The following is a 15,464-nucleotide window of genomic DNA, read 5'->3' as shown; positions in this document are numbered from 1 at the left end:
TAACGAGTTTATTTCAGTCGTAAATCCATATCATGTGACAGTGTTCCAGTGTTTGTCAGTGCCTTTCATAAATAAAGATGCTTCCTCCAACTCGTCCCTCTGGAAAGTGAGTATGAAACATCTCTGCTGTCCTCACAAACCTGTTCCCTTGCAAAAACGCCGAGATTTCCTACAACAACAAAAAACACATGTCACACATGCATTTTGAGAAATACATGGAGAAATATAATTTGAATATATCTTACCTTCTCCAAAACGTCAAACAAAACCAGATGGGTTGGTAGAGAAGATTTGTACGGAAATGAAGTTCTGAGCCAGTGAAGAGGATCATCGTAGAACCAGTCGGCTTCATCGACATAACCCTCGTCTCCGAGATCTGGAGGACACTCGAGAAACCTCATCTTCATCGGGCAGTGGATGTGGCTACAGAGAGAGTACAGTCAGGTACACAGACCTATATTCAGAAATGGGCCGCAGCCTTATTTACTTAATCTTTGGTCATATGTTTTCTGGAATCAATCACTATTCTTAATTTTATTTTGTATGTAGGCAGCGTTCTTGTAAAGCTGCTTTTATTCAAACAATCACTGCTGCATTACTACATTTAGAAGACTTTAGCATTTAAAAAGGGTTAAGATGTTTCTATTCCTCACAGAAAGGTGAAACCATGGGTTATTAAATATGTTAAACTATACCCAGCCCTAAGAGCTAGTAATGTACTGTACATTAGTGTACAGTTGAAAATAAATCACCTTAAGGTCCCTTTAATTGCTGTAATTGAGCTTTAACTGTGTCACACAGTCCTCATCGGCAGATTCAGTTTGCACACTTGCAATGGAACAAATGTGGTCGAAAGTCAATCGTAAGCTCTGGACAATGTCCATTATCTTCAAGCTGCCGTCACCTCTCGAAAGCTTTATTTGGAACATCCAGAGCATCTTAAGAATTACAAAAAAAGATTGCAGCGCTCCAGTCCTCACCTATAATAAGGAGTTGAGTGACACGGCATGAGGAAGAGGACGTCTGTCTGCGGAGGGGCAGAGGTGCTGCTGACGGCACACAGGGTCTGGAGGTGGCTCATGACGTCCAGAGTGCCTCTCTGGTGGATCAGGCCGGTGTACAGAGCTGCAGCCAGGTTGCTCACTAACAGGATGGATGCAGCAGGTCGTCGCCACGCTTTCAAATTCGCCAAAGATATCCCTGCAGTAGAAGAAGAAGTATTAAAAGACACATCTGGCTGTTCATTATCACAAAGATATTTTACATGTGAAATATAAAAACGTACCACAGAAGATCATACAGAAGGGCAGCACCGGATAGATGAATCTGAACTCCTTGTGAGGAAGCAAACTGAAGGAAAGGATTCGAACATGTCAGCAAGTGGCAGTTTTGGTTGTTAAGATGCCCTGTGAGGTTGGTTACGACTAGTAATGCTGACAATATTTTTAGAAGTGGGTCACTGATGGCGCGTGGCAGCAACCACAACAATGTGCCAGTAAAAGCAGTTAAAATGACTGCAAGCAAGTAAATTAGATGTAAACAATGCAGGTTTCAAAATGATCAAAAACAAAAACAATCATGTTTCCAAATGTTTAAACAACATATTATGTTTGTTTACAATAAAACTCTACAGAGCACATTTAAGTACAAGATTAAAGTACGTATCCTTCACGATTACTCAATTTTACAAATTTAAGAATAAAAGCTATTTATCAAATTCCTTTTGATGAAATAACGGAAGTGAGCACCTTCTGAAAATGTTTTTGAATGATTGTGATACATCAAAATAAATAATTTGTTTTATCTGAAGCAACACGCGTAACTCTATTTGCTGCTGCTTTGTTGTCAGCCGCCATGTGCAGACACACATTTAATAGGATGTTATCTCATACCTATTAGACGTTGTATATTTCACTCATTTATTGCCACTGGAGATATTTTTTTTAAATTAAACAAACTCAACTACACAAACTTTTTTGCTTCTGCAGAATAACATCCCACTGAGAAAATGAAAATTATATTTGAAAGAATGAAAGATGGCGTCTTGTTCTTAAGTGTAATTCTTTTGATAAATACGGGCTCACGAATGTGATCAGACATTTTACCTGTAAACCACGACTGTCCAGACGACCGCTGCCAACAGAACTTTGTATTTTTTGAAGGCGATGCTGCAGCCGTGAAGGAAGAGCGGAAGATGAGGGCCAATCACAACGACAAACCCCTGAGTGAAGTACCAGTGCCAGGGATGAGAGCCGTAGAAATCTGCTACACTATGTAAGACGTTAAACTTCAGGAAGCTGAACTGCACCATGGTCCACTGAGAAACAGAGAGAGCACCTGGTACATTCGTAAAGGGCTTGAATAAGCAGATGTTACTGGAATCAAAAAATCACATGATGGATTTTCGGTTTTACCTTTTCATAAAATATACAGTCGATTACTGTTGAAATCACAACAGCCAAAGCTCTGGAAATGAGGGGAAAAAGAAGATTATGCAATAAAGACGTGAGGATGAAACGGATTCAGTTGAAATGAGATTAAAGTACAAACCCGATAGGAATTAATTTATGAGTGATGAGCCTCAGTTTGTTGTCTTCCAGCCAGAAATGGTACGTCACCAGAGGAAACCACACAATCAGGGCCGTCGGTCGAACGATGACTGCCAAGGCGACCAGGGTCAAATATATTTTGCTGGAAAAACATCAACAATGTGTCTGTAAATAACATATTTTAGGGAAGATATGAATTAAATATGAGAAAGACGTAACAAGCCGAGACCTGCTGTGTGTTTTGGATCCCGGCAGTGGAAAGTAAGAAAGCGCGAGACAGGTGATGGTGGTCTCCATGCTGTTGGTCAGCGTCCTGGTGCAGCAGTACCACGAGAACCACGAGCACATATGGCAAAAGAACTGGGGAGCAGAACAAGAAGAGGCTGTAGGACACGTTGTGTATTTTAGGCTACGAGAGAACTGAGACAGAAGGAAACCTCGGGGAGATCTGAGCAGACACGGAGCTCTGTTTGAAGAATGAACTGCAGTATTACAGGTCGACTCCTCACCGTCCATTTTGCTACGTCACAACTTTCCAACGTTCGGATGAGGAAGAAGAATTTTACGTCTGCAAACGCAGCGAATAGTGCTTGACTTATTCGTGGAAGCCATATCTGCAGAACAAACCAGACCAGGATTAGTGAAACAAAGTGACTCGAGGAAATATATCTGGTCACAGACACGCCGATGTTAAGGTTGTCTGGATAGAAAATGTGTGTGAACTTGCCAGGAGATAGACTGAGTCGTAGTTTATGAAGTATAATATCTTGTATATGAATGCAAAGAAGAGTGGATAGGTGAATCCTCTTATTCCTTCCTTCCATTCCCAGGTCACATACCCATAAGTCACACTGTTAAGGTCAGAATAAGAGAAGGAAATACAATAATATATAATATAACAATAATTATAATCCACAACAGTCCAGTCACATAGGTGCAGATGACAATGTGAAAGGATATTTGAAGACCATACGATGGGAAACCTCCAGAGACTGCCAGTACTCATCGGGGACGAAGCTGGTCTGAACCAGGAAGCAGTTGATGAGCCTGAATGCCACAGAGAACACGACCACTCTGGTTCTCAGCTCACCTGTGGAGTTCAGGATAAATCACCTCATATTAGTGCTATCACTGATCTATTTTCATCACAGCATGCAGTTGTTTGGTCCCCTTAAGTTAAATCTACTATTCTAAAGATCACATATAGGGAACCCACCGTAATTAAGAGGACTCTCATCTTCCTTTGAGTACAGTTGGGATTTTCTCTTCCTCAGTTTCACATCTTCGACTTTATTTCCAAACTTAAGACGTGTTCGGATGTTCTCCATCTGGACATTTTCCTTCACAATATTTCAGTTTATTTAACCAACAGTATTCAACTGTCACATCTTCAACTAAACGGCACTTAATATATATGTATAAACCTGGACTTCACTTAGCACAAAGTCAGCTGTGCTCAAGGGTTGTCTGCGCTTCCGCACTCACACTTACTTCCGGGGGAACGTTGTTTCTTGATTTCAAAGTAAAAGGTCAACACTACTAACACTCGATGTACGATGAGCCTCAGAAATATTTGTATCATTACCTTCCATCCTTTGTTCCCTGGACACATTCAATTATTTAAACTCAGGTCTTTCTGATGTTGCTCAGGTGAATATTGCCTCTAAAACAAACTGTTACTGATTACTCCACCAGGTGGCGGACTGCAGCTTTTTTCTTCTGCCATAATATAAAGTAGAAGAAGAATGTTTGCCTGTTCCTAAACATCAGCCTCCTTGGTCTGCATGTTGTCGTGTCTCGTGTGTTGACCTCTGTGCCTCTTTGTCTGTCTGTGTTTGGAGATTACAGACACGGAGAATAAACCGCTTCCTCGGTGAGTTATGACTGTTTATTAATGGCTTGTACAGCAGCTACGTTGTAATGTTTGAGTTGAGTTTAGCTCACAATAAATGGATAGGAAGCTGTCACGCTAGCAGACGCAGTGTCAACAGCTCCGGTGTGGGTTTTTCAAAATAAGACGTGAAAACGTATTTAATTCTCTGGAAATAGTTAAGGAAAAGATCACTTTTGTTTAGCTGAATGGTTTATATGACCATGTGAACACAACGTTTTGGCAGTCTAATAATTATATTGAGTTAACTTGTTTGATTAAAGCGCATTACTTAATCATTACACCTGTCAACATTAGGATAGATTTTTTAGATTATACTGCCATCAAGCATAGTGTGTATATACAGGCTAAATTATTATATTATATTATATATATATATATATTTGCCCTGTTCCAAATCCATCAGATAAATACTGATCCTCATTCAGCTTGTGTAGGATATACACGGGTGTAGATTCCTAATAATGCAGATGAAGGGCCACTGTTCACTTTTCAGCTTCAGCCCTGCTTGGATTTTAGTGATTTAGTGTCTCTGATGATGATTGTACGTGGAAATCGACTGTACACACACAGTTTATGTAGAACTAGTATGTGGTGGCTCTGGATGTGTTATTATAGCAGTTACCTGTATGTAGATTATACATCCATGCTGAAAGTCATGCTGACAATTTTGTAAGAACATGTCATTTCAAACAGAGGAAAGGAGATGCAAAAAAAAAAGATAAAGTGTATTGGATAACACCACTTTACTCTTCTTTCAGGATCATCTTGTGTCTCACCAGTAGGATTTCACAATAAAATAAGCCATGTTACGGAGGAGAGTGCCCTTCACACAGCTCGTCTTAGCCACACTGCTCGGAGTCGCTAGTGGGGTTTATATTTATAGACCTTGTTTTGAGCCGGTGCTGAAGACCTCTGGTCAACAAAACCAAGATGTCCCAAAGAAACAAAATAAAACAGACTGAACTTATCAATCACTCTCGGGAAATACTTCCCGTACAGAAGCCAGAAGAATCCATCGGAGGCTGCTGGACTATCATAACTGAAGGCCGAACCAAAGGAAAGACCAGCATGGATGCTTGTTTGGGGTTCTTTGTATTGTTAATGTACAAAATAAAGTATTTGATAATTTGACATCGTGAATCATCTGTTTCAAAAGGGTGTGTCAAAGTTTCATTGTACATCCGTTTTCATTTCTAAAGCTTACAAAGGGAAGTAGATTTAAAGACATTTCACAAGGTGTTTTGCCTACTTCAATGCTGTATACAAAATGTCATTTATTGAATAAATAGATAATTGTTGTTGAGTATTGTCTTTGCAAACCAAAACAAAGATAATTCAGATAGCACCAAGTCCAAGTATGTCATCAAACACGACTATGGGTACTGTGAGGTGGCCCCTAGAGTCTGATTTTCATTTTATACTACTGACTTTGTACAAGTGCTAAAACCTAGAAGTATTTCAGCTCCTTTTCCAGATTCACAATGCATTTTGGATAAAAGGAGGTCTGTGGTCCGCATACGCCTGAAAATAGTTCACGTTTTATTCTACAACATGAAATACATTAATTTCTGAGAAATGTGATGCTGTACAGTATGTTTTTATTACAGTATGAATCCATTTCATCTGGCAGAGGTGAGATAAGTATTCACTTTAGTCAAAGTATCATTGCAACAATGCAGTACTTGAGAAAATGTAGCCTACTTAGGTACATATGTAACCAAGTAAGTACATGTTTGAGGTACTTGTACTTAATACTGGAGTATTTCAATACGTGCTAGGCTACTTCTACTCCACTACATTTATTTGACTACTTCACTTTTTATTCTTGCAGATTTAGATTATTACAAAATATAAATCAACGAATACATTATTGTTATTTAGTTCCCACATTTACCAGCTGCAACATTAAAGTGCGAAACACACAAACGCATCAATAATTATAACTCAAATGGGTCATTCTGCTTAATGAGTCCTTTAACTATATTTCGAAGTGGTGTATGGAAGTAGTAGCATGAGATAGTAATACTCCTAAATGTACTCTGAAGAAGTACACGCCTCTGCGGTGTCGTAGCTTCTAACGGGAGGAGGAGCTGTTTCTCAACGACCACGGGAAGTAAAGCAGCTGCTCGGTGTGAAAGAAGCTGGTCTCATGTCAACCGAGAGTCGAAGGACAAAGTAAAGCCATCCTTTATTCACCTCGCGGTAAAGTCTTCAGCACTTTTTCAAACGACTTTGTTTGCCTGCAGGTCACAGTGCGCAGCAGCAACGCCCCGCTGGTGAGTTGTGACACGTTACAGTGCTTTCAGGAAATGTCAGTCGAAATAATCCGTCTGTTGCTTCTCTCAGGAGTTCACGAACGTTCAGAGTTTAAAGAGGTTTCTTTTAACTTCACTTCACGCGAGCGTCTGCATTAGAAGCAGACTCTTCTAACTTGTTACATTCACAAGAGACCGTTAGTTGTGACACATGTGTACACCTGCCTCATCCTCTTTTCATAGCTGTTGGTTTATTCCACACTTGCTCAATAACTGTTAAAGACCAACGCCACTGTGTAGTTAAAGAAAGGTTTGTTTTCAAGCAGGACTGCACGTTGTTGTGGTTGTTTGGATCCATATTTTGGCTGCAACATGTCTGACAGAGGAAGCTGGAAGTTGGCATCTTCTTTAGTCTTTTTGGCAGAATCCAGACCAAGTAAGATAAAAGGGATTATTTCTTACCTAACGGGCCTCCTGACACACACACACACACACACACACACACACACACACACACACACACACACACACACACACACACACACACACACACACACACACACACGAGGACCATCTAAAGGTCTTTTCGGTTTTATTTGGGTTAATCGATTTAAATGTTGGTTCGAGATCGAGTTGAATGAGCCTCACACTGTCTGGTGCTGCTGCAGATGACTCCTCACAAGGTGGTTTAATTACACAGATAGTGACCGGCTTTGGCAGCCAGAAGAGAGGTGGTGCCTGTCTCTAATCATTTGATTGTATTGTTGTCCATTGTATGGTGCTACACCCTTTCAAGTTTATGGTATGTGCATATCCGGATTTTCCCAAGGAGCTGCCAGGGCTGTGTTGGACAGCAGCCACTTATCCTGACAAATGATTAAAGCTGCTTCTTGTTTGCTGGTCTGTATGGGTGGTGCTGGTACTTGGCCCGGGGAACACAGCTACTAGGGTAGCAGTGAGGGAGGAAATGCCAACAGATAGTAAGGTAGACAAAGGTTTATTTCAACTTGATCTCACTGAGATTAAAAATCTCACCCGCGTCAATGAGGGTTCAATGTGTCTTTTTGTGGTTTGTTTTGAAATCATCATCCAGTATTTTCTCACACTCGCAGATATGGATTTTATTTATGAAGTCTCAGTGTGAATGTAGGTGCAACACAGGTTAATTGTTTTCACACATTTTTGTACTAAGCTCATTTAGAAGTTTATGATCGCTTTAATCAGTGTCTAATAGGGATGCACCCCCATATCTTCTGCTTTCTGTACATTGTATTTATGTCCGATAGTAATACGTTTGAGGTCATTTAATTAAGCACACGTTTTTATAGTTACATGCACCATCTTCCCACACTGGTTAGTATGGTTAACTATACTGAAATAGTAAAGGCCTTAAAACTGGATTTTAACATCAGGACCCTCTAAAAAGTGGGGTCACAACATTGGATAAGACTGCAGCTGTTTGAGGCTCCTATCGTTGCTCTTTATCATATTCTAGTGGAGCATACAGTCGCCATAAATTACATTACAAGAAACTAATTGCCAATTGGTGATTGTGAACGTTTTACTCATGGCAGTTAACCGCTTTAACTGGTTGGTGAAACAGACTTGGATGCACAGATTGGTCATTGGAACTGATGCTGACCTTAAAGGCAGTAGTCATGAAAAACTAGCAACATTTTAAAAATCATTCAACCGAAAAAACCAGCCCAAAGAAAGTAGCTAGCAGCACTTGCTCCAAGAGTTAGAAAGAATGAAGTCATTGGACAGGCTCATTACAGTCCTGCGACAGCCACAGATACCTTTTTGTCTGTCAGAGCATTTGATTCTTCCTTGATTGCTGTCAGGATGTCATGAGGATTTCTACAAAAATGTATAAAGTTTTTGAAGAAGATTAGCAGCCCTGCCTTTTAATAAGTGGATCTGGTTTGGGTCAAATGTGATCGATACGTTAATTACAGTTTCTCTTTCAATAACATTGAAAAATCACTTTCTTCCATCAATTACAGGAATTAATTCACTGCGAGCTGCTAATTATATTAGTATAGATATGAAAGCCCACTCCTGTCTTAAGATAGAGCTAGATATTCTTCTGCATCAGCTAATAGATTGTGTTTAGATATTAAAATGGGTCAGAGAAAAATATTGCATACCTTTTGATTGTAATTAGTTCAACCAATTGCAATCATTAAAGCTGATATTGAGCGATACTTTTAACATGCCAATATATCGGCGCGTCTCCTATCAATTCAGAATAATAAACAAAGTCCTTCCCACCATCCTGCCAGAGATTGGAGCATCGTTGTTTCAGAGAAGTGTGTTGTTTGTGTTGGGCAGTAGTAGGATTAGATGTATTGTGCTCTCACTGCTCTCAGTGTTTTCTTGCCGAACACGACGGAAGATCACACTCCGCCATCAGAGCTCGCTTCCTTTTCACAGCTGCGACAGGACTGGGACCAGTTCTGGGACTTGGAAAGGGCCTCGACAGTGACGTTTTTAGCACAGCTTTGTGTACTGCACATTACGCGTGAACGTTTGCTTTCTTCTCAGTATAACATTCACTTGTTAACATGAGTTTAAACTAATTCTTGTTTGCAACTGGAGCTCAATAAGAAGACTTCTGGTTCGCCTGATGCATCTGCAGAAATGTGCTGATACAATCTGTATAGACGGCAGTGTGGTTTTGCTTGATTGTGTCACTTATGTGACCTGTTTTCACCGAAACAGAAATCATATACTGACTCAAGTTTTTATGCCGGGGATTTCAAAAGTAATGTCAGCAATAACTCGGATAGAAAAATATATTATAAGCAGTCAGAATGACATTTTTCACAGCAGCTGATTTTGACTTAGAAGTAAAAGTACACCTGTTACTAATAACGTTAATTATGTCGCCATTAATTGTCCCAGTTGCACACCTGTGCTTGTCCTGCTATGACAATTCAAAATGTCTGCTGTCAAAAAGGGTCGAGTGGGAACATGCCTCTGCCAGTTTTTTAGGTACACCTAGCTAAGACTCATGCAATCTACATAACCGGAGGAGTTGATTCATGTTTGTAGTAATTTCAGAGGTGGACAAAATTTGAAAGAAACACGCCTCAATAGAGCGAAATACAATTCAGCAGCACCGTAAACTAGTAAACTACAGTAAATGTGTGTGTATACGTCAGTGGGCCTTTTGAGTGGAAGATAAGAGGAAAGTGGTGTTATGAAAGATGAAATGTAGCAGGAAGATGTGAGTTTTAAGTCAGTAATCTTGCTCATAAGTGAATATAAATGTGTGGATGTTGTGATCTGAGACACTTTACATTGTTTACAGCCTCAGTGAGTTTCAGTACAAGTGTTTACAGTGAACATGTTGCTCACTAATGGTCACATCTTATTTATTTTCTAATAACTTCAGAGAGTGGGATAATAATCTTAGCTGTGTGGGTTTGACGGTGGCCTTGCAATAACAGAAATTGATTTGTAAAACATATTTGAAAAGCGTTACAAAGAGCTTTGCAACAGAGTGAACCATATACCAAAAGAACCAAGTAAAACGTTATACCTTTTTTTTAAACTACTTGAGTCAAATCATAGTTCTGGGGCTCGCTGGTCTTTGCTCACTGTTTATGGCTACATCAGTGCTTTTTGAGTTTTTTCTTCTTCCATCACAGTCAATTTGTCATGTTGTCTTGATTTTGCACGAGACCTTAAGCTGCTTATGTCTCCAGATGAAAAGTTCAGTGTGGGTTACACTGAAAGAATGCAAGACTTGTCTGAAGTCTTTTCTACGCACTGGTCATATGATACATCTGCCCTTTCTTTTGGATGTTTTGACCGGAGTTAGTCGACCATGTCAAATGTTTCATCCGGTAAATATCATTTATGTGGCTGGAGAGAAACAGAGGAATTTAAAATGCTTTCTGTCGTTGTGTCAGCAAGATGAAATGGCTTTTAAATTACACGGAGCATCTTAAAGCACTGATTTGGCACCACATTCCTGGCAACACAGCCAGGTTGCTGCAGCTAGTTGGCCTCAGCTCCGAGGAGAACAACCTCCACCTCGCCGACCCCAGTTGGGGCAAGGATGTGACCAGCTGATTGGGTTTTAACTCAACGTATTTCCTGGTACCAAAACAGTTGCTAACTATAACACAAAAAAACACATCATGTCAGGCTTATCGTTTTAACTGGAGGATAGAGAGATTCACGCATTCTAAGGGTTCCTTGATGTTTAAATGGTTGGATGAAATGTAGACTGCTTTCTGTGTGGTCACCATGGACATGATCCTCTGTCATTGCTTCACGATTTAATTTCCTACACTGGGGATAAAAAAACAAATACTCTTTCAATTTGAGATTCATTTCTTTTCCAGATTGTTTGTTGACTGGATTTCTTTTCTTTTTGTGTGTCTCAGAAATAAGCGCTCACTATGTCTGATGGGGACTATGATTACCTCATCAAATTCCTAGCCCTCGGTGACTCTGGCGTGGGAAAGACAAGCTTCCTCTACCAATACACAGACACCAAGTTTAACTCCAAGTTCATCACTACAGTTGGAATAGACTTCCGAGAAAAAAGAGTGGTAAGTTCAGTCAAGTTTGAATAAAAGCCAGCATTTACATTTTCCTCAATACTTCAGTAAAAACACGTTTGGAGTTTACGCTCTGTACTACCGACATAACATTTCCTTGTGTCCATGTGTGCTACAAGCATTAATGGCTTCCTAATTAGGGGCTTAAATGCATTCGCACACTATTAAGCAACTCTCTTGTAACAAAAGACGACTGATGAGTGTCGCAACAGAAGTCCGAGTAATGACTAATGTTGGTGAACAGCAGGCAGCACCCTCCTTAAGAATAAACACTTCATACCATTGGCAAACAGCAGAGCGGTGCTCATGTTTACACAGTGTTTTGTCTTTAATGCTTCTGACCTCAAGCTCCAAGAATATAGCCCGTTCACAGTTTCATCAGCTATCCTGGAGGTTCAGTCAAACAACTCAGATCTGTGCTTCCTGCCGTTGGTTGTGTGTAAACATGAATCCTTCTTGGTTTTCCTGGTCCATGAAATGACCGTTGAAGTTTTATATAATGGGATTCATACTCCAGTAGTACTGTAGCTGGCTGTCCAGTGGTCACAGTCATACAGCTGAAAGCGACAGCACGCGCCAAGACCGAATGCTACGCGGCTCAACATCGCTTTCAATCTCAAATAGGTTCCAGTAGCTTCCTGTGCTGCCGAAGTGTTTACTGCAACTGACAGAAGTGATGCATTGTTGGAAAGATCAAAGAAAAGCTGTGGATAATATTTAGTCTCTATCTGCATCCAGTTTACCATGAAACACCAGATTAATGCTGCTAATCTTTTATTGTAAACCAAGTTGGTGGAGGCTGAATTGTTTATCAGAAAGGAGAGCTCAGTGTAAAACAATCTTTGAAACCACTGAGACGCAATATTAAGTAAAAGATATAATGCAGAATACAATATGTTAATACAGTTATTGGCATACAAATACAGTACACCGTGGAAAAGACTATTACTGCATGTGATCTCTGATGTATAAAACACATTTACATTGGCTGAACAATTGAAGTTAACTTCTGTTTACTGAAGTCAAATTTGCATTAAACTCATTTTTATTTAGTTATTTTGTGAGACATAAAGTAGTTTCTTGCCACCACACCTCTACAGTGAGCTGAACACAGTCACCACGCACTAGCTGAGTAACTGTATTTAGATCATTTTTTTGGATTCATAAACAAGACTAGACGGGTGAATGTTGCAAAGTATGCTGAGTCATTCCCGTTTGATTTTATCTAATGGAGGCAACTGTGCAACTACACTCTGCAACAAGCCATGTTCCCACAACACGACTGATGCCGATCGAGATCAAATGTTGTAGGCTTTGTTTTGTTGCTGTTTCTATCACATTGTAATTGTGTTAAAGTTGGTGCAGACAACACTAGTTAGTTTGACCGCACCGGTCTGTTTCACTCAGGTGTACAAGTCAACAAATCCAGATGGATCTTCAGGTAGAGGACAGAAGATCCACATGCAGCTGTGGGACACTGCAGGACAGGAGAGGTACGTGAAGTACTCGCGCTTTCTCACCTTCCTCAAATCCTGTGGTGTCTTCTGTTGTTTTCAAACGTGTCTTTTTCACTCATTATTTTCTTTCTCATGAAGTGTTTTTTTTTTTGTCTGAATGGCGTCAGGTTTCGCAGTTTGACGACCGCGTTCTTTAGAGATGCAATGGGTTTCCTCCTTCTGTTTGACCTCACAAATGAACAAAGCTTCCTCAACGTCAGAAACTGGATGAGTATGTCCTCTGATATATCACTCTAAATGTGAACTTTTAGTCATTAAACTCATGCTCCTATAATTTAGTTTGACTTATTTTATGTAACAGAAATTCAAGTGCACAGGACATTTGACAATATTAAATTCCTTGTTGACCAAAATACTTTGAGTGAATGTTAACAAAACTCTTTTTGTTTATAGAGAGTTGACAGTGGGCTGTGTTATATGAGCAAATGTTCTGCTACTGCTGCTACTGTGCTCAACTTTTTGTGTTTTATGTGAATATAATACATTAACATTCGCTTGATTTCTTTCTCAAAAGCAAACGTATAACACATTAAAATAAGATAAAATACATAACAACTTGCTGATTGTGTCTTTCAGGTCAGCTACAGATTCACGCATACTGCGAAAGTCCAGACGTCGTTTTATGTGGCAACAAATGTGACCTGTCGGATCAGAGAGCAGTCCGTGAAGACGAGGTCCGTGAGCTGGCAGAGAAATACGGGTATGTCTCAGCTTTGATCCATCTGTGCGTGAACCTCTCCCTCAGGTGTTTGTCAAGAAGGCAGTGGCTGCATTGTTTGCCAAAGTCTGTGCAGGAGAATGTCACTCTTAAATGGCAAATATTTGTTCACATGTGTAAAATATGCTGTGCTAACCCTAGTAGACACACCTTTAATGAAAACACATGTACTGCGGTGGAAATGTGCTGCAGGAAACATTTTAAATGCCTTCAGGAGAGAATAAGTCACGGTATTAAATACAACATGTCACTCCGGGCTGACTGTGCTTTGGGTAGTTGGTGTTCTCCTTTGATTGTCTTGAACTGTTCAGCCTGTATGATGAAGTCCCCACGTTGTTTTCGCCAATGCAGAATCCCATACTTTGAGACGAGTGCTGCAAACGGGCAGAACGTGAACCAGGCTGTGGACGTCCTGCTGGATCTCATCATGAAGAGGATGGAACGATGTGTTGACAAGTCCTGGATCCCTGATGGGACCGTCCGAGATAATGGACCCACCAACGCAGACCTCTCAGAGGGCTCTGATAGGAGCAAATGTGCATGTTAGAATGAACAGTGGTCACAGTACATATCTGTGGCCATAATACTGGAGAGAAAAATAGGAAGACATCCAGGTTAGACGGTATAGTTTTATTATAAATTAGGTGAAAATTGACATGATTTGTGTCCATTGGCCCACAATGCACTGCACTGGCATGCATCCATTGACATGGTGTATTATTTGTCAGTACAGATAAAGTGCCTTTTAAATGTGGGCATTTGATTTAAATTCGTATAATGGGTCTTTTGAATACATATTGGAGGATGGGATATTTTTTTTTATGAAGCCTAGCTGAAATTTACAGTCAGTTAAATGTTGACTGTGATACCTGCAGTCATAGTTTATTGTGGGTGTACAATCTGCTACGGATGTACTTTAAGGAAACTTAAGTTACATGCGACTGATGTTCGACTGAATGTCCTGCTGAATACTGCAACTGTGACGATACCTTTCGTTAAAAATATACATGATTTGGCTCAGGCGAGATCCTAGATGCTTAATGCCCAGACCCCACAACATTTGGATATTAGTTATTAACTGAAACAATGACTATCTTTGCTGAAATCATAACAAATTAATTAACTTTTATCAAATACCTCCAACTTCAGGGAAAATAAGCAGGGGTGTTATTTCACACAGGTAATGTAATGTTTTTATTGAGTGTGGCTATCGTTTAGGCCGTCAACTTCTAAAGTATTTCTAATAGAAACCCTGTATTCAAGTGCTAGATGCAGTGGAAAGAGCTGTGAGGTGTTAAAGGACAGCTCCATTGCTAAATTCTCTAACCGTCACTAGATTATTGGATCGAGGGTGTTTTGTTTCATGTGTCAATGTTAACAAGTAGGCTGTTGAATTTGTTGATTTTTGAAAAATGCCCAGATGTTTTTAATGCCAAGTTTTATAAGAAAGGCAGTAAGATGTGACCTGCATTTCAGTTAACTTTTAGTCCACCTTATAATACCACTGATATTTTATAAATACTTTCACTCACAAATCCACATCATTTGTGTTATATATATATACATATACATATTAGAGGGTGAAACAATGTTTTAGTTTCGACACAAGTATATTTTTCCACTCTATTTTTCACAGATTTGAGAAACTACTGCTAAAAATTTAATTAGATTATATTAGTAAGACTACACTGAAATATTTAATATTTTCAATTAAATATTTAATATTTAATTGTGCCATACAGTTTTCATATGCAATATATGTAAATGATGTCCAAAAATAAACAGTTTATTTATGTATTACTTGAAACATATCTTTTGTTATGTAATCGATCTTGAAAATGTTGACTAAGTGCTGTATACTTAGTGAAATTGATACCGGGTCTTATTTACAGCCACTATTATTGTGTTATTTGTGCCAGTAGTGACACAGACGGGACAACATTTCAGTCAGTTC

The 15,464-nt window shown here is 39.6% G+C and overlaps 2 protein-coding genes across 2 annotated transcripts; one reads left to right on the top strand and one right to left on the bottom strand.

Moving 5' to 3' along the window:
* Positions 1-36: 36 nt before the first annotated feature.
* Positions 37-3,994, bottom strand: pigb (phosphatidylinositol glycan anchor biosynthesis, class B). Its single transcript, XM_079282258.1, has 12 exons — positions 3,766-3,994; positions 3,510-3,639; positions 3,277-3,394; positions 3,059-3,163; positions 2,779-2,909; positions 2,551-2,691; positions 2,415-2,466; positions 2,106-2,317; positions 1,286-1,350; positions 981-1,200; positions 246-423; positions 37-169 (listed from the first exon to the last, which is right to left on the bottom strand). Exons 1-12 carry the CDS (start codon positions 3,875-3,877, stop codon positions 56-58), a joined length of 1,578 nt encoding a protein of 525 aa, XP_079138384.1. The 5' UTR covers positions 3,878-3,994; the 3' UTR covers positions 37-55.
* Positions 3,995-6,554: 2,560 nt separating this feature from the next.
* Positions 6,555-15,269, top strand: rab27a (RAB27A, member RAS oncogene family). The gene is made up of 6 exons (XM_079293176.1): positions 6,555-6,719; positions 11,099-11,266; positions 12,683-12,768; positions 12,900-13,003; positions 13,369-13,492; positions 13,862-15,269. The coding sequence occupies exons 2-6, from the start codon at positions 11,114-11,116 to the stop codon at positions 14,055-14,057; spliced, it is 663 nt and encodes a 220-aa protein (XP_079149302.1). The 5' UTR covers positions 6,555-6,719; positions 11,099-11,113; the 3' UTR covers positions 14,058-15,269.
* Positions 15,270-15,464: the final 195 nt, after the last annotated feature.

Source organism: Melanostigma gelatinosum, assembly GCF_949748355.1.
Source record: "Melanostigma gelatinosum genome assembly, chromosome: 2".
NCBI lineage: Eukaryota > Metazoa > Chordata > Actinopteri > Perciformes > Zoarcidae > Melanostigma > Melanostigma gelatinosum.
Note: the sequence above shows the minus strand (reverse complement) of the source record. Positions and strands in the feature narration are given on the sequence as shown.

Bases quoted from the DNA above. Each gene is read 5' to 3' on its own strand.
- pigb (XM_079282258.1), bottom strand. From the start codon at position 3,877: ATGGAGAACATCCGAACACGTCTTAAGTTTGGAAATAAAGTCGAAGAT. The intron at 2,318-2,414 runs GTAAAACCGAAA...TCTGTTTCTCAG, and splicing joins ACTGTATATTTTATGAAAAG to TGGACCATGGTGCAGTTCAG. The intron at 170-245 runs GTAAGATATATT...TTGTTGTTGTAG, and splicing joins TGTTTGACGTTTTGGAGAAG to GAAATCTCGGCGTTTTTGCA.
- rab27a (XM_079293176.1), top strand. From the start codon at position 11,114: ATGTCTGATGGGGACTATGATTACCTCATCAAATTCCTAGCCCTCGGT. The intron at 11,267-12,682 runs GTAAGTTCAGTC...TGTTTCACTCAG, and splicing joins ACTTCCGAGAAAAAAGAGTG to GTGTACAAGTCAACAAATCC. The intron at 13,493-13,861 runs GTATGTCTCAGC...TCGCCAATGCAG, and splicing joins GAGCTGGCAGAGAAATACGG to AATCCCATACTTTGAGACGA.